The sequence below is a fragment of the Trachurus trachurus genome (assembly GCF_905171665.1).
Source record: "Trachurus trachurus genome assembly, chromosome: 6".
Taxonomy (NCBI): domain Eukaryota; kingdom Metazoa; phylum Chordata; class Actinopteri; order Carangiformes; family Carangidae; genus Trachurus; species Trachurus trachurus.
This window is the reverse complement of record NC_139897.1, coordinates 25127247-25149443: the sequence shown is the minus strand read 5'-3', so window position 1 is coordinate 25149443 and position 22197 is coordinate 25127247. Positions and strand designations below refer to the sequence as shown.

The following is a 22197-nucleotide window of genomic DNA, read 5'->3' as shown; positions in this document are numbered from 1 at the left end:
CACACACTACTGCTACTAAAAGATGAGCAGAGTTAGATTATAACAATTGCTGTTAATTGGGACTACCTAGGACACACAGGGAGCAGATTTAGCAGCAGGTCTCTCAGTGCAGATTGCTCTTCTCCACCAGGACGCACCGCAGCCTATTTTAACTCTCCACAGAGACTCGGAGTGAGATAATGGGAACGTGAGATAATTGAATCTCCAGCTCAGCTCAGCTCAGGGAGAGACACAAATCTAGACTAAAAGTCACCATTTACTGGGTTACCGTAGGTTACCGCTGCCTGGATGTCAACGCTTTACATATTTCTGAGATGGAAAAAAAGCTATAATTAAGTTGAAAAATGAATATATATTGAATATCAGTTTGAAAAGAAAGTAAAACGTAGATGTGAAGTGAGTTTAAGTTTATTTTTCACATGTAAATTCTTCTGATCTAATGCACATTTCTTATGTAATCTTATTCTAACAGATTTTACTTGGATATTATTGTGGCATCTGATTTAGACTTCCACAATCGTCAGTAGCCAAAAGGCCTTTAAACTTAAATGAGATCATAGTTTGTTGTTTCCTCCTTTGTCGTCTCTCAAAGGAAACATTTAACATCCACTTTCTTTGCAAATCTTCGGTGCGTTTCGGTTTTTCCACTCACACACGCACATACGGCACGCGTCCCTTTTTTCCTTCCTCTCAGGGAGCAGGGAGAGATAATGGGAACAGCAGCTAATTAAACACAGGGCCTATTAGCTCTGCACATCAGGGAAGCCATTTCAAAACTATTCCCTGAAGGTTCACACCAGAAGGACTTTGAGATCACAGCGCAAAAAAAAAAAAATTACTACAAATTTGGGTTTTTAAGTGTTTCCTATACTGCGGTTGTGGTGTGCCAACATAGTACTGACAGCCAGATTAGGACTGCGAGTGACATAACGCTGCGTGTTCCTAATGAGACTGATTACTGCCTCCTGTCCTCTGAAAACTGAGCAGTAACATCACCTGGAAAGACGGAAAAACGGGAATAATGTTGAATTAAAAAAGGGGCTTTTTTGCTTGCAGGCCTCGATTGTTTAAAAAACCATCTGTATTTCTTTTTCTTTTGTCATGAGACGAAATACTGACCCTGCGGCGAGACTCCTCGATGGCTGACAGCAGGGCGTTGTCCCTCTCGTTCTTCAAGAAGCCCTGTGGACGAGGCAGACGGAGAAGAGAGGGAAACAAAAAGAAAGAAAGAGAAAGAAAGACAGAAAAGATATTAGTTCAACCGGTGAGGACAAAGTAAGTTCTTTCTAGAGGGACAGATTTAACCGGCGCACCATCGTTTGCTCGATGTGGAGAGACAGACAGAGACAGAGGCAGCGTCTCAGTTTTCCATCCTATTTCCCTTTTCCTCCCTTCGTCCTCAGATGGACAGACTAACGCACTGTGAGGATTAGTCAGACATATGGTCGCCATCTTATCCAGACGTATAGGACAGGCAGTCGCTGCTTTTCCATACACACACACACCAACACACACATATGCACCTCTCTCTGCTGTGAGGCAGCAGTCACCATAGCCTCCATTTTGATGTCAGCTCAAGATGGCTGCCGCTGCATAGAAACACACACACACACATACACGCACTCGCATACACACACCTCGCTGTTCTGGCCCTGGATGTATGAAAAACACGGTAATTATTCCTTTTCTTGTGGAGCAGCTGATAATAAAACTACTTATCTTTCTTACATACATGAGCTCGGAGCTGTCGGGTGAGTAAGTGGTCCTTTACGTTAACAGCTGGAACGTACAGGAGAGAAACGAACCACCGTCCGTCTCCTTTTATACATTCAGCAGAAATATATCGACATAAAACCACGAAGCAGTGAAAGAGCTTTTTTTTTTTTTATCTTTTATGTTCGTATTTCAAACAAATACATGTATAAAAATCTTTTTTTTTTTGTCCGACTGAAAGAAAAAGTGCATCGAGTATCGCGGCCTCGACCTGAACTGGTTTCATCTAACATATAGAACACATAGAAAATATATTTTAACGCTTAGAGGTGGTGACAATACAACTGTGATTGTTTATCCTGCATCATAAGTGAGATTCAGACTCAATAATATCATAGATTTAAAAAGAAAAAAAAAATGCATAATTGTTCCTCGAATCAGAATGAGAAGGAAATGAAAATGTTTTAAAGTGCTGCTCTCTGACTAAATCATAATTTTAATCGTCTATTACTCTAATAACGACGAGTAATCACGTTAAACCACAGCCTGAGCTCTTACTATGTCTAAATATTCAATTTGCAACATAAAAATGGAGAAACCCTGCAAATCCTGCACCATGTCGCTGTCATTTCTCCCTGCTATTGATGAATTAATTAATCAAATAATTGTTTTTAAGCACAATTAACACGCCTACACACATAGATACAGAGAGAAAGAAAGAAAGAACAGGAAGTCCTGTCTGTGGCGACTGATACAAAAGGGAGAGAACAAATTAATTAGTTCAATCCGAGCAAACAATGGATTAAATTTGACTGAGATTTCTCTGTCTGAACGATGTCGCAGATTTGATATTTGACAGATTTCGTTGACTTGCCGTCAGTTAAGTAGCAGCGTTGCCGCCGCCACTCCTCACTATGTGTGAACGATGTGACATAACAGCCTCTTAAGTTGGAGGAAAGTTGTTCCTCTTCGTCAGATAATGGCACATTAATTCATCGGTGACATTTATGGCACCGTGTCTTTTTCCTCCCGTCTCGAGCACGGAGGATCGTTTTAGCTCGTGGAAAATAAGCACCTGGTAAGAGACGTAGCATTTGTCAAAGCTGCGGCTGCGGGGATTATTCTGCTGCTGCTCTACGGAGGAGGAGGAAGAGGAGGAGGAGGAGGAGGAGGAGTGGTGAGGGCTTTCAGCTTCTTCGTCTTCCTCTTCTCCTCTCTCCTTTCTTGTCACCTCTCTCTACTCCCCCACCTGCTCTGCTCCACTTCTGTCCCATTTCCAACCCCTGTCCAAGCTCTCGACCTTCACCTGCCTGTCATTGCTCTCCTCCTCCTCCTCCTCCTCCTCCTCTTCCTCCTCCTTCACTTTCCTCCCTTCATACTGACAAATCAGGGCAAACTGGAAGCAGAAAGAAGCCGATACAGAAAGATTTAAAGAGGGTGACTGATTGTTACCGCATTGAGAATTGAACCAGAGAGACGTTTGAGGACGCCGTTTGACCTGGACGGGTCAATTCATCTGCTATGAATATATGCAATTTAAAAAAAAAAGAAAGAAGAAAAAAAAAGCTTCCTCTTAAACTGGATCTGCTTTTTATATAATGAGCTGCTCTAAATAACCAGGTGCCTCCAAAAAGAAACACACAGTCTGTTTTTTTTTTCGCAGGACGTGACACGTTTAGTCCGACCTACCTCTCTGCTGCTGCTGCTGCTGCTGCAGGAGCAGGAAGACCGACCGATCGCAGCGACTGAGTGTCAATCATATGATGTAAAGCTCATAAAGTAAATCTGGAGTGAAGAAGAATTGTGTGTTTTATTATTTCACCTTATTCCTCACGAAAAAAGCAGCGAGCGAGCAGCTTGTCAAATAATATATTTTAGAAAAGGTGGAACTTGTCAAGATCCAACCAGGTTATCATCTACCTATCTAAAACACAGAAGAGAGAGGTGCGATCCCCACAGACTAGAGAAAAGAGAAAGTACCAGTCGTGAAAAAAGAAAACAGAAAACAGAAAAAGAAAAGAAAAAGGAGTCCGACTAAGTCTGATATTCTGCTGCGTAGAAATAGGACACGGATGCGTGCTGTTGCAGCATGGTTACTGCAGGTGTGTGGATTTACATGGTGGCTCTCTTTCTTTTTTTCCTTCCTTTCCCTTTTCTCTTCCATGTCGCACTGAATGCATTCGCGTTTCATTTCGAGCCAGAAGCAAAAGCAGTGCGTTTTCTTTCTCTTTTTTTTTTTGCATTAAATGTGTATTCGTTGGTAATGTGCATTTAAATGTTAAGAAACTGCAGTCGTTCAGGTCAGAAACAGGTCACACACACGCACATACACACACACTAGTCCTAGTTTCCTAATGAAAACCAGAGCAGGGTTTGACCTGCTGCAGAAGGACAGACACCATATCAGTTACATGGTGTCAGTATCTTGATAAAGTAAAACACACAAAAAGACGTTGGTTTCACAGTCACAAAAACTAACATTAAATAGAATTTGTCAAATTAAATTAAGTATATTTAACCCTATTAGGGAGGAGAATAAGTTTCTGCCTCCTCCCATTTGCCCATTTACCTATTTGGTCCATTTCTCATACACCCACCCACCACCCACCACCCACCCTGGACCCCTCCCTCCCTCCCTCCCTCCTATCCTCGTCTTTCTTTCTTTCTTTCTCTTTCTCTCTCACTTTTGTGTCCCAGGAGAGGCCGACAATGGGTTTATATTTAACCACTCTAACCAGAGAAAAGAGCTCAGGTCACTTGCTCACTGGAGAGCTGCACTGGAAAAAAGAAAAAAAAGAAAAAGAGCAGAAGTAACAAGGGCTTATGGTATTTATCTACTACAATACAGGACAGGGCGGCCTTTTTTTCTTTTCTTTTTTCTTTATTGTCATCACGGTGATGACTCTGTTATTCCAGTAAATTGGAGGAGGAGGAGGAGGAGGAAGAGGAGGAGGGGAAATGAGACGGACATCTTTTCCAGAAGCAGACAGGAGGGGCTGCTGCTCTTTACCCAACCGGCTCTGCTGAAGCAATGGCGGCGCATTGGGTAACACACACACACACGCACACACACACACACACAGAGTGGTGGATGACTCTGCTTGGCAGTCGGCTCAGCATTTTTTTTTTGTGTGTGTGTGTGTGTGTGTCTGTGTGCGTGTTTCAACAACAGGAGGCAACAATTTTTCATCGCTGTCATTCTGGCGCCTGTTGCCAGCCAGCCAGCCGCACACTCGCACTTTGCGCTGCCACCTGCCAGTGACTTGTTCTTCTTCTTCTTCTCCTTCTTCTTCTTCATCTTTGCCTATACAACATTTTTCGTGCCAAATGTAAAAAACTGACAACTTGGCCAACAGCGGCGGCCAAAACTCCCATTTCGTTCCGAGATACAAATCACGGCCTCTTCCACGTCATCCACGACCTCCTGCCTTTAGAGCGCCTGAACGATGTTATAATAGAAACTCTAAAAGAACTAGCCGTTACTATTATCATCATTAATAGTCGTCCTTCCTTTAAGGATCATGTTTCAGTGGAGAAACTAAACATTTCCCCCAAATTTTAAAGCTTCATCACAAAATCTTTGATACGATTTTCACAACTGTGGTATAATACTGTCATATATATATGCATTATACTCGGCCTGAGACAGTGCAGACGCTTCGACTCCTTCTCCTCTGTAAAAATAGAGATGAAACAGACCAGAGGTGTCGTATTTAAAACCCACGGTGACACATCCAGACCAGAAATATATATAGATTTTTTTTCTTTTCTTCTTTCAAATAGAAAGGGAAGACGTTTTAGCTGGAGACTAATGCGCTGCTTGTCACTATCAGCGATCAATTCAATTCAATTCAGTCCAGTTCTGGGTAATGGTGGTGGGTAATAGTATCTAAAAAAGATGTACATTTTCTGTTGCCCCACCCCTGTGTTATGTATCCTCCTCATCCTCAGAGATCTGACTGCAACCCACCGTGAACACCCACAGCCTGCTGGCCAGACAGCCCAGAAGCTTCTGCAGGAACAGGAAGGAAGACGACGGACGGCGGCCACAAGGGAAAAATAAATAATCATTTGATAACTGGTTAATACAAAATACTAGATACTATAATACTATAATACAGTGAAGTCGAAGTCAGAGAGGTAAAAAAAAAACGAGGATTAAATCTGATGGAAGTTTAAGTCTTTGTCTCTAATAATCACAAAATGACAGCGGACGACTTGACTGCGTCTTTAGATTTACACCTCGTCACAGGCCACAGGACATATATGACCATTTTTCTTACAGAGGAAAACGTCGATACTGCTCCTCCTCCTCCTCCTCCTCCCTCCCTGCCTCCCTCCCTCCTCCTCCTGTGTGCATGTGTGTGTTTCCAAATGCACATGTTAACTTGCACACATGTGCTCATCTTCCTCATCCTCCTCTGTACCGGCGCACACATAGACACACAGACACACACAGGCCCCTTGGCTTCAGGGGAAAGTCTCGGTTTTTCACCCATTCGACGTGGCTTTACGCTTCTCACACACAGTTGAGAGATACAGAGCGTTACACCGATACGATGCAGGGTCATGAGGAATCTAAAGGCGACATAAGGACACGGACGAAGAGCAGTGAGAGAGGAAAACGAATGAATGAACGAACGTAGGAAACCTCGTTTTTTTTGTCTTTCTGTGCCGGTCATCATGACATGACATTAAGAGTGGGAGGCTTTCTGTCCTCATTTGCCACGACACAATGAGCTGCCCACTGCCCCAGTGTGTGTGTGTGTGTGTGTGTGTGTGTGTGTGAGTGTGTGTGTGTGCGTGTGTCAGAGAGAAACCCCACCCTTCACTCCTTCGCTTCCTGTGTCGCGAAAAATATATACGTAAAAGACTACGGCATTTTTCTTGTCACACACGCACACTCACACATGTACATATGTATGATGAAGATGTCTGCCTTTAATCGCTCCCAATCAATTTATACAACCATCATCATTATCATCATCATCGTCATCATTGTCGCCGCCGCCGCCATAGTCGCCACGCAGCCATATACGGGTACATACATTATGGTATTATAACCAGAGAATAAAAAGTCTGACAGACAAAGCACATGCCTGTCTGTGAGTGTGTGTGTGTGCGTATTCATGTGTATATGGGCAATACTCACTCATGCCGAGCAGAAGAGAGGACGAGACAAGAGTTTAAAAAAAGAAAAAAGAAAAAAGAAGAATTAAAAATAGTTTTTCTCTGTCTCTTTGTCTGCTGCCCAGGTATCTGAGCTCTGACACCTGCAGTCGTTCACGTTCGCCACCGCCATCCCCATCCCTCTGGCGCCGGGTGGGTGGGTGGGTGAGGCGGGTGGGTGAGGTGAGGGAGGGGAGTGGAGGGTGGTAGGAGAAGTGGCCGCCATGCTGGGGCGTGTTCCCTGAGCCCCGGTGTGTCGTGTCGAGTCGAGCCGGCATGGCGGTTAGTTGCTTGCATGTTGCAGCCTTTCACCCCCCGGTTTTGGAAAGAAGAGGAGAGAGCGAGAGGAGAAGACGGAGAAGCAGCAGCAGTGATGGAGGCGGAGGCGGAGGAGGAGGAGGCGAGTCTGAGCTTCGTCGTCTGCGTGCGTGCGGAGGAGCGGAGTGCAAGTGCCACATCGAGGCTCGCTGGAGGTGGTTTTATTGTCGGGGAGAGAGGGTCGTACCAACTGAGCGCTCAGACACGGGGGGGAGAGGGGGGGATTCATGAGGAAGGAGCTGCTATGGATTCATATAGGATATCAGCTCCTACCATCGCCTCACCCTCCTCCCCCTCCTCATCCTCTCCTCCCTCCCTCAGTCCCACTCATTTTCTTCCTTTTTTATCCATCTATGCATCCTTCCTTTCTTCCCTCCCCTCCCTCCCTCTCTCTCCCTCCTCCCCCCAAGCTCAATGCAATTATAGTAATGGATTTTTTCCCCCTCGGTTGATGGCTTCCGACATCCTGTCTTGAAATGAGGCTAATCATGCTCTTAAGGGTCATGTTTAGTTAATGAAGGGTTTGGGGAGGCACATACAGGGTGGTGGTAGTGGTGGTAGTGGTGGGAGGGGGGGAGATGGGGGGGGGGGGGGGGGGGGGGGGCATTCCTATGTGCTGGCTGACTATCAAAGCATATGAAAAAACCTGGCATGTTCATATACACACTTGTCGTCTCGAGCACGCAGCAGCAGCACGGAGCGTTTCATATGTGAGGATGTGAACATGCATGAACCACGTGCAGCCGAATCTACGCTACACACACACACACACTCATTCATTCATAAGTACATGGAGATGCAGCAGCAGTGGTAGTGTGTGTGTGTGTGTGTGTGTACGGTGTATGTGCCAGCGAATCGATCGATCGGCGGCGGCGGCTGACACAGATTACAGGCGTGTGGCGTGTGCACACATACACACACACAGCACACAGCACATATTCTGGCGAAGCGGTGTCAGAGCTGTTCGTCTATCTCAGCAGATGCTCTGGGCTTAGCCAACTGCATCCGCTGCTGAACGCATGCCATCACTGCTGAGGGAGAGGAGGAGAGGAGAGGAGAGGAGAGGAGAGAGAGAAAGGATGTAAATGGGAAAGAGGGAGAGGGATGGAGAGGGAGGGGAGGGGAAAAATCGAAGAGAAAGGAAGGTAAAGTAGAGAAGAAAGGGAGAGAAAGCAGAGGCAGCAGCTGAAAGAGAGAGTGAGAGAGAGTGAGAGAGAAAGAGAGGTGGTAGAGAAAGATGGAAGAGTGAAAAGTGAGATGAGGACACAGAGACAGGGGAAAAAAAAAAAATTGCATCCAGTCGCCATTTTTCCACCGGTATCGCTCTCTCTCCGCCTCACACTTCTACAGTTTCATTTTTCTGTCCATATTTTTCCAGTGTGATCCACTTTCTCTCTCTTCTCTCTCTCCATCTCTTTGTTTCACATTCTCTGTTTCTGTTTGTCATCCTCCTTTTGTTTACCTTTCGTATGGATGATGGTGATGATGATGATGATGATGACAGTAGAACAAATAATAAGCACCGGCGCCGGCTGTCACGGATCAAACACGGCGTTTCATCCGTGACAAAACACACACAGGACGTATAGCGCCGAAAAAAAAGGACAATAAAACAAGGATTAACTCTAAAAATCATTAACAATGTGGCCCGTGGCACATCTGTGCACAGATGTGTTATGTGGGATTAGGTGTCAAGGACTGGCTTTCCAGAAGATGGGATGAAAACCAAATAAAATGTGACTCTAAATCAATAAAATCTATATCCTACCCTATCATTTCTGGCATATAAATAATATTATACACTAATAATAATCCAGACAATGTAGGAAAAAAGTCATTTTCAATCAATATATTAATAATCTGAGGCGATGTCTTGTTTTGTTTGGTCCTAAAACACTGAGTTTACTATATTTATACAGATGATAACATCATTTTTTTTTTTACATTTAAGAAGCTATCACCTTTAAATATTTGTCAATTTCAGCAAATAAATGATGATTAAATGATGAATCATGATGATAAAGCAATATTCTCTCATCTTATGACACATCACGTATCTATTATAATCTTATTACAGCAGTGGTTGTGTGATATATGTATAAATGATTTAAATTTCCTAATGCATCCACAACGAGAATAATCTAAATACAATACAGAAAAATCATAAAATATCAGATAAAAGAGTCAGGATTGGAATAAAAAGTAGCCACAGAGAGAATCAGAAAGTAAAAGCTCTATTTAAAAAAACAAAACAAAACCAAAAGAAGCACTAAATCTCAGGCTGTGCGTCCATACAGGCTCCTATAGGAAGATCCACACTAATTTGCACTTGACCATATATGTAGACACATCATTCACACACCACTGCCCTTCGTCCTATAAGTGTATGTGTGTGTGTGTGTGTACACTGTATGTGCCACACAGGGGCCACAGAGGCATTTATCAGCTCACTCATGTGCAAAAACACACACACAGATGCAAAAACGGCATATTGGTGTGTCTTCTTCCTCCTTCTCCAGTTTCTCACCAGACACTGATGCTGCTGCCTGATACACAATTAAGTTTTAGCCCTGGAAGAAATAAGACACCAGCACCACCGGCAGCAGCACCACACATGGTAGAGCTGCTGCACTGAATCTGATATGCAGCAGCAGCAGCAGCAGCAGCAGCATCACTGGCTCCCGTACGGACGGACATTATCAGACGTTATCACCTGCTTGTGTTATTTTTGCCTTGCAGCGGCAGCCACTGTGGCACAAAGAACAGAATATAAACAAACGCTAGTATTTTCTTGAATGACTGATCAATCATCAACTCCTCAACCTTAATATAAACACTGGAGAGTCTCACGCTGATATCGATGTATGGATTAACCCTCCTGCTGTCCTCCTTGGTCAAGGAAGGAAGGAAGGAAGGAAGGAAGGGCGGAAGGAAGGAAGGAGGGACAAAGGGAAAGAAGGGAGGAAGGAGGATAAAGGGATAGAAGGAAGGACAAAGGGAAAGAAGAAAGGAAGGAAGGATAAAGGGATAGAAGGAAGGAAGGAAGGAAGGAAGGAAGGAAGGAAGGAAGGAAGGAAGGAAGGAAGGAAGGAAGGAAGGAAGGAAGGAAGGAAGGAAGGAAGGAAGGACGAAGGGAAAGAAATAAGGAAAGAAGGAAGGACAAAGGGAAAGAAGGAACAAAGGAACGATAAAGGGATAGAAGGAAGAAAGGAAGGACAAAGGAAAAGAAAGAAGGAAGGAAGGATAAAGGGATAGAAGGAAGGACAAAGGGAAAGAAGAAAGGAAGGAGGATAAAGGGATAGAAGGAAGGAAGGAACGAAGGAAGGACGAAGGGAAAGAAATAAGGAAGGAAGGCAGGAAGGACAAAGGGAAAGAAGGAAAGAAGGAAGGACAAAGGGAAAGAAGGAACGATAAAGGGATAGAAGGAAGGAAGGAAGGACGAAGGGAAAGAAAGAAGGAAGGAAGGCAGGAAGGACAAAGGGAAAGAAGGAAGGACAAAGGGAAAGAAGAAAGGAAGGAAGGATAAAGGGATAGAAGGAAGGACAAAGGGAAAGAAGGAAAGAAGGAACGATAAAGGGATAGAAGGAAGGAAGGAAGGACGAAGGGAAAGAAAGAAGGAAGGAAGGCAGGAAGAACAAAGGGAAAGAAGGAACGAAGGAAAGATAAAGGGATAGAAGGAAGGACGGAAGGAAGGAAGGACAAAGGAAAAGAAAGAAGGAAGGAAGGCAGGAAGGACGAAGGGAAAGAAGGAAGGAAGGCAGGAAGGAAGGACAAAGGGAAAGAAGGAAAGAAGGAAGGGCAAAGGGAAAGAAGGAACGATAAAGGGATAGAAGGAAGGAAGGAAGGACGAAGGGAAAGAAAGAAGGAAGGAAGGCAGGAAGGACAAAGGGAAAGAAGGAACGAAGGAAAGATAAAGGGATAGAAGGAAGGAAGGAAGGAAGGACAAAGGAAAAGAAAGAAGGAAGGAAGGCAGGAAGGACGAAGGGAAAGAAGGAAGGAAGGACAAAGGGAACGATGGGAGGAAAGAAGGAAGGGAAAAGGGAGGGAAAGATAGATGGAGGGAGGGAACAGATTGGGTCAAAAAAGAAGGAAGAAGTAAGGACGAAGGGAAGGAAGGAAGGAAGGGAGGGAGGCAAAAAGGATTGTGGAAAGAAGGAAGGGAAAAGGGAAGAAAAGAAAGATGGAGGGAGGGAACAGACCAGGTCAACTGGATCAAAAGAGGAAGGAAGAAGAAGTAAGGACGAAGGGAAGGAAGGAAGCAAGGGAAAAGGGATTGTGGAAAGAAGGAAGGATGGAGGAAGTGAACAGATTGGGACAACAGGAGGGTTAACAAAAAAAAGAAAAATGCACATGAAATACGCAATAAGCCAATAAAAATCTACTGATTGATCAAACTGATTCCAATACTGTTTCTAATACAGACGGGTTTTACTGCCCAGCGTCGCAAATATCCGACTGCATGATCCGACTGCTGCAGCTTTGAAATGTAATAATGTAATTCAAGAAGGTTTTGTCCTGTTTCCTCTTCTTTTTCCTTTGCTGGTTGGTTGGTTAACTTCCAGCCAGTGTTTTTTTAGTATAAGAGCTGCATGATGTGCAAAAAACCCCCCCATCATATTAGGATGATTAATATGGGCAGATAATGTCACTGTGTTTTAAGTGTTGAATTGTCGTTCTCACTTAAAAAAAAACATGTGAAATTCATTAGACAAACAAGTCCCTTTACGTCTAGAGAAGATGACTTGTTGGTCAGGGGGGGTCTCTGATAAAGGGATAGTTCAACATTTGGGGAAATTGGCCCATTGCCATAATCCCTATAGTCATAGCAGTAGGTTCGTTACCTTTAATTGTCGGTGCAAGCTATTTTTAGAACGGCGGAGCAGAGGCGTATAATAATATCAAAATAACTATAAAGACAAAATGATATATTGAAAATGGACCCATTAATAAGTGGGTAACGTAGATTCATCCACATTAATATGAGACTCTTTTATAACCAAAAGCAAACTCCTCGGGGTCTCTTTAACGTTAAACTGAAAGACCAGTGCCTTTATTGTGTAATGAGTGAAGGAGGCAGAGAATGTGTGTTTAGTCAAAGAGTGATGCTGTTTGTCAGTATATAAATCCTATACTGTAATATCTCAGTGCCACTTTTATCCTCAATGTACTTAGTGATGTAAAGTGAAGATAGATACTAATAATCGGATTTGACACAGTGAAACGTTCTTCATTTTTCTTTAAATGGTCAAACAGACAAACCAACGCAAAAGAAAAGCCATCGTCCCCATTGTTTTGGTTTTTCGGCCTCAACAGAGTAGATGGAGATGAGATGGATTTAATATTAGGAAGTATAATGGATGGAGTCCAGTACCACAGTGGTCCAATTTAGTCAAGGTTTAAAACACCGTTAGGCCATTAAACCACTGAAAGGCAGATTTGGTGCAGACGTTTTGATTCTGCTAAAGCGCATTATGCATTTAAACTATGACTGTGTGAAATCTCCAGTGTAGTTTGTGCTTGTACTTATGGTGCATTATCAAAAAAACTAATGTGTATCTGTGTTAGTTATTTTGATAAAAGCTCACGTACAGTATATCCCATTACTGAATACACTTGCTTCATGATGAATACCAATGCAGTGCAACTATCTCTGCTGCTGACTTCCCTCTTTTTTCCCCCCTTTTTTCTTTTTTCTTTTTGACCACCTTCCTGGAATCTGGTCGATGGATGGGTGGACGGATGGAGCTGTGGTTTCGTCTGCAACACTGAACAAGATATTGTGCATTTCGACCGAAATGAAACTGTAATGCACTGTCTCCTTATAAACCAATAAGGCCAATAGAGCAAGTGCTGAGAGGATGTGTGTGTGTCTAAGTGTGTGTGTGTGTGTGTGTGTGTGTGTGTGTGTGTGTGTGTGTGTGTGTGTGTGTGTGTGTGTGTGTGTGTGTGTGTGTGTGTGTGTGTGTGTGTGTGTAAGTGCACTTCCAGTCAGTCAATCAGTCAAACCCACTATGGCGAGCAGACATCCAGTTGACCAAGACGAGTGAAAACAAATGAGTAAATTCATATGATCAGATGTTCAAGATAAATAAACATTGGCTGGTTCTAGGTGCTGCAACTAACGATTATTTTCATTATTAATTGATTAATCTGTCAATTATGTAAATGATTAATCGATTAGTTGTTTGGTCAATAAAATGTAAAAAAAAAAAAAAAAAAAAAAAAATGTTGAAAAATGGCAATCAGTGTTTCCCAAACCACAAGATGACATCCTCAAATGTCTTGTTTTGTCCACAAACCAAAGAGATACTCAACATATTGTCATAAAGGAACAAAGAAAACAGAAATATTCACATTTAAGAAGCTGAAATTTTCTTTAAAAAACTAACCAAACCGATTATTCGATTATCAAAATAGTTGACGATTAATTAATAATCGATTATTGTTCATTTAATTGTTGCGGCTCTAGCTGGTTGTTCACTATCTGCTGCAGCTGATTCTACAATCAAGACTTTTTTACTACATAATTATGATATATAAATAACTAATAAAAGCAAAGTAACACCACTATACAAGATAATAGTGCACATATATGAGATTTCACCATATGAAAGTTAATTATAAAGATTTGGTCCCATAGAGAGGAAACTGCTTTAAGCTGCTGCTACGTTTCTGTTGTCATGGGTTTACGATCTCCTGGAGTCTCATTAAATCAAGAATCTTTCAAAATCTTCTTATTGATTGACTGATTTTAGTCTTTACACGCTTCAGTAGCTTCATGTTTAAAGCTGGCAAACCCCCACACACACACACAGCCACACACACACAGCCACAGGGTTTCTTCTACCGCATCTCCATGAGGGGGGCGCCAATGAACTTCAGTCCATAATCAGATAATATTTCCACAGGAAACAAACTCACAGTATTTATTTTTCATCTGCTCTAATTAAGTCATGACAATTAAGTGTCTATTAACACTAATGCAACACTTCTTCCTCTCCCTGCTACACAGTCACAGCTTTCCAAAAAGACACAGTTCAAATTCAGATGACAGTTTTCACAAAACACAGCGCTACTGCTGCTGCCTCACACCCGACAAACACGTGACCGAGCACGAACCACGTTTACTACGAACACTCAACACTCTCGATGTGCAGCACGTAACACAATCATATCATCATAACCTGAATTAATGTGCTCATTAAAATATTGTTGCATCCAAACTAAATCATCAATAAAAGGCCCTATCCACACGAAAACGTTTTTTTTGATAAACGCAGCTTTATTCATCAGGTTTGGGGGGTCCGTACACACGTAAACGTACTAAAAACGTCTATGCGTATATGCGTATTCGTGTGTGGACATAGATATTTTAACACCCGAACTTGTGTGGACGGGAATATTTAACACTAAAGTGTTGTTTTTCGTCTAAAGGTTATTCTTCGTATGTTTCTTTTCCTGAATGGCTTTTGTTGTTGCTCTATTTTAATCTCTTGATGTGTCTATAATTGAGATTTATTTCATGACTACAGTAACATTGTGTCTTTTTTCAATGAGAGTGGTCATGTCATATATATCAATACCGTCTTCCTCCGCCTGAAGATCTAGTTTGGGTTAGTATCCCTTATGAGTATTTTTCCCTACTTCTGTTTTGTATTATGCTTGTTTAAAAGAGAGGCTCCTCTAATGGTTTTTCTATATGACATGATGGCCTTGTATAGCCTGAATCCCTATATGGGAACATTAGATCTTATTAGATGTATGTGTATACATGGGTTTACAATCATGTTTAATAGATGTTTTTATTTTTTCTACTACTGATTGGTATGTCATGGGACTGGACTGGTCTTTAAAAATGGCGTCTACTCTCTACCCATTCATTCTCTTGTCTACCATCTGAGGAAGAGCCGGTGGTGCTCGAAACGTCATGTAGCTTTAATACATTTCTGCATTGGAGCTCTTTTGGTGTTGACGACTTTTCTTTACCCTCATGTGACGGGAATATTTAACAGTAAAAACTCTGTATATAAAGAAAAAAAACGTTTTTGTGTGGATAGGGCCTAAGATTTCTAATCTCTACACACATACAGCACATGTGACTACATCTTCAACTGCAATGGCTTTTCTACCATCAACAAAAACAAGTGTTTTCCTCACTGGGAATAATTTACCGACTGAAGGGTCCGTGAAAAACCACTCACCTAAACTAAACTGTAGTTGTCAGGGATTATTTCTATATTCTCAGACCAGACACTGGGGTTTATGTGCTGATTGTGGAGGTTGATGTGCTCTCTGCAGGCCGCAGCGTGAATTACATATGTTCAGCCAGACAATGAACCATCGCTTTCATAACTGGGACGATATAAAATGGAAAACGTCTTTTTGCAACCCGTCAGGAGAACGTTCCCTGGTTTGTCTTTCTCTCATGAGACAATCCTTACGAGGGGCTGCAAAGCAATCTGGACTCGAGGCCCGTTCTGTCGTTCGTACCTGTATGTCGGTGTCTTTCACCGGCTCAAGGGGCTCGAAGGTGGTGGCAGCGCTCAGAGTCTCCAACCTCTGAGAAATGTGGAAGATGTCCAAGCCTCTGGACCCAAGGAGTATCGACCTGAGAGCGAGACGGAGAAGAGGCGGAGAGAACGAATATGAATGTGACTGATTGAAGGACTTACAACTGCAAACTGTAGTTGTGCTCGACATCCACTAGAGGGCGCACAAGGGCTTTGTAACTACTGCAGCACCATAAAGCTCATGTCATGACAGCGCCATAAAAAAACCACTTAAAGTTTATGTTAAGGAAAACTAATCATAATGCAATATGCAGTATTTATTTTAATGTGTGAAAATGAGTCATTTTAGCTATTCTATATGTTTTTTTTTTTAATAAGACACACATTTGCATTTACTGTAGATGTGAGAGAACCTCTGAAAATTACTACTAAGTACTGCATTAATTCACATGTTATTTAGTTCATATCAACAATTCAGCAATTAATTGTACTAAATGCTATATTACTCACAGCCACTTTAAGAAAGTAAGACTTATATGCTAAATGTATAAATCAAAGGGGTATAATCTTGGGAAATCAAATGTATATGGATTTCAAATATGCAAGGATCTGTTATTTAAGAATAGAATAAATAGGGCTGCATTAAAAAACAACAATTCAATTCTTACGATAAGCCCCACCGTTGCATTTAGGTTTTAGGTTACACGCTTTGGGTATCGGGTATCGTTAAAAAAGCACTATATAAACCATTATTATTATGTTTCTTTCCCTTAAACACCCATTTGTGCTAAATGTATCAGAATATTAAGTTATTATAACTCCCACAATGAATATATTCTAACATTAAAACATAATATAGATAATATGCACTAATATAAGCTGCCTTGAGTCATAATGACTTGTTAATTGTGGTGAGTTCCCCTCACAGTTGAGGAGACAGTGGTGACTCAGGGTGATGAGTCAGGATGGTGGTGATGGTCCCATTATGAGTGAGGTGTTTTTTTTTTTTTTTTTTAGTTCTTACGCTTTTACGTCGGCAGCATCTTGCGAGGTGCGCGTCAAGGTGCGGGATCGAAGCCTCTCTCCCGCCTGCTGGATCTCCTGGAGGTTCCTCTCAACATGTGGCAGCTCTGACACGGCTTCGGTCTCTGCAGCCAGCTGCTCCGCCTGCTGGAGCAGCTCCCCGAATCCCTCGGCATCCATACCTCTACACAGAGAGAGAGAGAGAGAGAGAGAGAGAGAGAGAGAGAGAGAGAGAGAAAAAAAGAGCGGGGGAAGAGAGTTTAACCAAGTGAAGACAACAGCAATATATTGGGAAGTACATCTAAAACAGATGGATGATACAGTGACTGATCTATGGTGAGATCAATAAGATGTCCATGTTCTGTACTCTAGCTAATTTCAAATGACATCGGCCTTAAATAATTGAATCATTGACTCAGCAAAAGCTCTTAGAGTTGATTCAACACGGATTAATCACTGTATTTAGATTAAAATTTTTTTTTAAAAGAACCTCAAAATAACTCTGACAAAGCCAGAAGATTTAATGATCATAAGTGGCATGATGAGACAACACAGATTTGTCACCACAGTTTTGAGCACTTAAGCTCAACCAGATACCAGATATAATGACCAAATACAACATGGGATGGCTTTATAATTATGAGCAGCTGAACCAGATCTTTGTGTTAAGATGAAAAAACATAATTATTAGAAAATATAAACAACCTAAAAGCATAAAACATTATGTTTAATGGATGACAGGAGAGGACCCCATTTTGTAACTGTCCTACAGCTGAAGCAACAACACAAGAACCTCAAGATGAGAGGCATATTTTTGTTGTCAATAAAATAGTGTAATATTAGTGTGCAGTTGATTATCCACCTGCCTTGAATGTTTTTCATGTTTTTGTTTTGTTTTTATTGTATATTACTGATGTTTCTATCCTGTATTTGTTTTACTATATGGTGCTATGGATCTCTCTTTGGGATGTGTCTTTAATAAAGTATGTATATCTATTTATCTATCTATCTATAGCAGAGGTCAGCATAAGTACTGCAAGGGGCAGGGGGTCGCGAAATTTTTGGTTGATTAGACAATTTAAAAAATATATTTTTATAAATGTGTTTCCACATTTATGTATGAAATGAAAGTGTCAATTTAAATAGCTTGATTAACATGCAATCGACAGACATTGTTGATATTGGCCTTGGTATCAGTTTACAGGTCTTCTTATAAATGGCACGAAGCCCACCCTACTCACTGTACCTGTACATGAAAAATACACATGAAAATAAAATAAAAAACATTAATATATATGATCCTCCTGTGTATTATTTATAAAGCTTAGTATTAAATGCACAATAACAAGTTTGGCACACTGGGCCCAGTTAAATACAAAACACAATTTTTACAGTGGGGAAGGGTCCCTGCTCCATCTCTCCATCAGTTTGAGGCGTCTTTGGCCTGAAGACCACTGATCTATTAGTACCAGGACACACACCGTTTGACAGCTGGCATATTATGGGGCTGCCAACTCTGCAGCGCGCGCGCACGTAGCACGAGAGTTGACAGACTTAACGGTTAGCATCACTAGCTAACACCTGTGCTAACTAGGTGACTCGGGCTTCATTGCGACGACGACAACGACAAGAGACAATCTGCGTGAGGTTATTGCAGTCGGACACCAACGTGACAGATATTATAAATACTTTTCCCCTGCAGCTTTGTTAGTGTAGTTTACTTCACTTGTCAAAATGAATGGCGCTCCGGAGTTGAGCTAACGAGCTACACCGCTAACGTCCACACGCATGCTCCCGTTCAGTCAGTCAACTTAAATTGTTCATATTAAACTTCACAGCGTTAAAAAGAGACACATTTCATACCCGTTGTATGGGGCGGACGTAAATACGGTCCCGTATGTTTTCTTCAGGTCACTGTATTTCCAGTTTTTTAACCTCTTATTCGGTTTTGTTCAGCAAATACAACATGTACTCAGAGCATATTATTTGGCCCGGCACTTCTGAAGTCGACGCTGATTGGATGATTCGCGGTCCGGCACTTCTGAAGTCGACGCTGATTGGCTGATTCGCGCTCAGAACCGGAAGTGACTCCTCTTCTCTTGTTGCCGAGAAGTGGAGAAGCCCCGCTGCTCCGCCTCCTGGACAGGATGACTGGAAACCTACTGCAACATGGCAGTAATGTCATTTAAAACATTTAATAACCTACAAATTAACCTTAAATGCAGGGGTCTTCAATGTTTTTCAGGCCAAGGACCCCGAAGTGATGGTGAGATGGAGCAGGGACCCTCTACTATAGCCTATATATTGTATACATTTGTGTATTATATTAAACTGGACCTAGTACCATGTATAAATGCACATTGTTATTGTGCATTTAATGCTGAGCTATTCAAATAATTCACAGGTTATGGCTGTGTCACTGCCATTAATAACAGACCTTGTAACTGATTCCAATGCCAGTATCAACAATGTCTTTCATTGTAAAATGTAAGTGTAAATGTATAGCTACTACAAGCTATTCTAATTGACGTTTTTATGTTAAACATAAATGTGTAAACGAAAAATGTATTTATTTGTTTGTTTGTTTTTTCTTTTGTTTTAAGACTTAATCATGATTTTAAGTGAGTTTTAAATAACTTTTGCTTGTTGCTTGTATGCATCAATGAATGCTTGTTTTCACTTCTGTAACTCTTTAAGGCTTTGTTTGTGAAGCACTTCGGTGCAAAGGCTATTTGTGTTTAAAGGTGCTATATAAATAAATAAACTTGAGGTTGAACTTAATAGTCATTTGTGAGACTTTTATCTTAAAGGGTTGATCTGTAATCTTTCTTTAAGGAGATACACACCAATATACGTTATAAATGTAACGTATTTCTGTATACATCACTTTGCAACTATCCAAAGTCTTTCAACTGTTGATCCTCCTCCATGACCTTGTGAGGCAACACATGTATAGTATTAACAGCTACAAAGTTACATAGTGCAGGTTAAAGCACCAAACACACTCAGGTCAAGGGAGTTCATTGCAATGTAGGTCAGTAAATGAATAGACATAGTTTATCTAAAAGCTTGCAAAACAGTGTCGTTGGGTGTGTTTTCCTCTTTTGGTGTTTGTGCCTCTCTCCATGTGAAGAATGTATGGTTTACAATCCCTGGTAAGAAAAGTCACACCTCCAACCTGCTGTTTGATCTATGTTAATATTTGAAGATAAGGCAAAAAAGAGAACTTGCAACACTGTCTTCACTCGAAATAGAAAATATATTTATTCAAGGGCTAAAGAGACAACGTTTCGAACGACTGGCTCAATGATTTGAACAATTAGGTGCTTCTCAAAATGGTTTTCTGGGAGGGGGGGGTCAGGCCATGAGCGGTTTAAAAACACAAATGAGTAACACAGAAGATGATGATGAAAACGTGAGAGAAATCCATCAAATGAGTAAAACAAATAGACATTCAATACAATATAGCACCATAAGTATCACAATAGTCACATAAGTATAGAACTACTACAAATAAGTATAACCAAAAGGGAAAATAAAATTTAATACACAATATATCTAGTCTTATCAAAAGACCAATGTAGGTATTTGAAGACAGCCAAATACACATGGTAGAAAACAGCAAAATGCATGAATAAAGTTTATAATTGTATTCTATATGCACATTCTTGCTATTTATATCTTAATATGCACAGTATTGATAGCTGAAGGTCATTGCTGTTGTGCTGTCTGGGAGCTCCCCACCTGGTGAAACACTCAGTCGTACCAATGTGGGACATGCATGGATTCAGGAAAACACTGACATCTTTTACTGTTTCTCTTTCTGTTTCCTCCTCATGAGGAGAAACCACCGTCTCCAGCTTGGATCACAAAGCACAGATGGTTGATGAGCGCCTGCTCCCACAGTCTGCTACAGTCTGCTGCTTCATTCGTTAAAAAACCGATCTAGTCATGTGGAGTGAAAGAAAAGCCCCAGAGCTACTTCATTATGTAACACAATATGTACAACTGTTACACAACACAGGACACACATCACAGGACTTTTGTGACTTTATGGCACAAAATAACAGTTTTTAACCAAACCCAGGTTCCACGGCATCTGTGATAGCAAATTTATTATTGAAATTATTAGATTATTGACTCTTCTTTCCACAATATACAATGTACAATCTAAAAAAACTTGTATAATCATTGCCATTTAATTTTTAATTGTATATGCATTGATGTGTTAAAAGAACTTTTGAAAAGAAAGTTTTATATTTACAGCCACAAGCTGCATATATTACATATTATTTCCCTACATTATTAATCAGCCTGCCACTTTTTTTTTTTACATAAAAAAATATTTTAGCCTTTGTCCTGTTTCATATTTTTATATTCCATATTTGCATCTATATATTTTAATGAGGAGAGAAGCCACGCATAATTGCATTGTACCTTGTATAATGACAATAAGGCTGATTCTGATTTATAGTAACTGTGGTATATTATCCTCAACTCAGTTCAATCTAAATTTGAAGAACGTTAGGAACCACATTTGTGAAGAGCGACAGTTTATATCTTTACAGACTAAATACAAATGTTAAAAGAGAGAAAGGCACACGGATACATTTACGAGCATAGGAGTTTCCTTTGTTTTTGTGGACTGTTCCCTGAGAAATGTGTCCCTTGTTATTCTCCCTTGTCCTGTGGGGATACAGGATACTTGTTTTTCCTTAGCTTAAAGGTCAGAGGTCATTTTACCATTTGGACAGTAGCACCTCTGTCTGGAGAAGGTGGAGTGTATTCAAACAGTGTAAACTTTATGTTTTTGTAGCTATGACTTGTATGAAACTCTAAAAACTGTACAATTCTTCACCACATGAACGAAAGCCGTCCATGTGGAGGCCTAGATATTTTTAGGCCTGTACATAAATGCTTTATTGTTTTTAATCAACTGTGGCCACATTGTGATCCAGTCTACGTGACACATTGTTCTCCTAATCTGTCTCCTATTTTTGTGACCCACATTACGGCTCTGACCTGCCAGATCGACACTGGCCTACATTACCCATCCTCTCATCACTGAATCACTGTCTGACACAAATACTTCAAATATCTGTCTAAATCAATTAGACGGATGCATGTGGCACATTTGTTAACATTTTAACACCAAAAAGGGTAAAAACATGCAATATGCATTTTTTCAGAGCACATTTTCAAGATGTTGTCACCATATTTCAGGGGTGTCAAACATACGGCCCAAACCAGCCGACCAGAGGGTCCAATCCAGTCCACTGGATGAATTTTCCAAGTGTGAAAATTACAAAGAAGACAGAAGAGGCATAATTGCAAGTATTTTTCTCCAGAAAATTGCAGGTTAATCTTTAGGTTAATATTTTGTGAAAAGGAGGATTTATTTGCAGTAAAACAAGGAGAAAATTTAGAGATCTTGTTATTTATAGGTTATTTTATCCCATTATTT

The 22197-nt window shown here is 41.1% G+C and overlaps 1 protein-coding gene across 1 annotated transcript in view; it reads right to left on the bottom strand.

Moving 5' to 3' along the window:
- Positions 1 to 18724, bottom strand: part of nup93 (nucleoporin 93) — a 35608-nt gene extending 16884 nt beyond the window's left edge. The window contains exons 1-4 of the mRNA XM_083973268.1: positions 18597 to 18724; positions 16735 to 16917; positions 15691 to 15808; positions 1120 to 1182 (exon numbers count right to left, since the gene is read on the bottom strand). Coding sequence (XP_083829394.1) covers positions 1120 to 1182; positions 15691 to 15808; positions 16735 to 16913 — 360 coding nt within the window. The 5' untranslated portion in view covers positions 16914 to 16917; positions 18597 to 18724. The remainder of the gene's footprint in view (positions 1 to 1119; positions 1183 to 15690; positions 15809 to 16734; positions 16918 to 18596) is intronic.
- Between the last annotated feature and the right edge of the window lie 3473 nt (positions 18725 to 22197).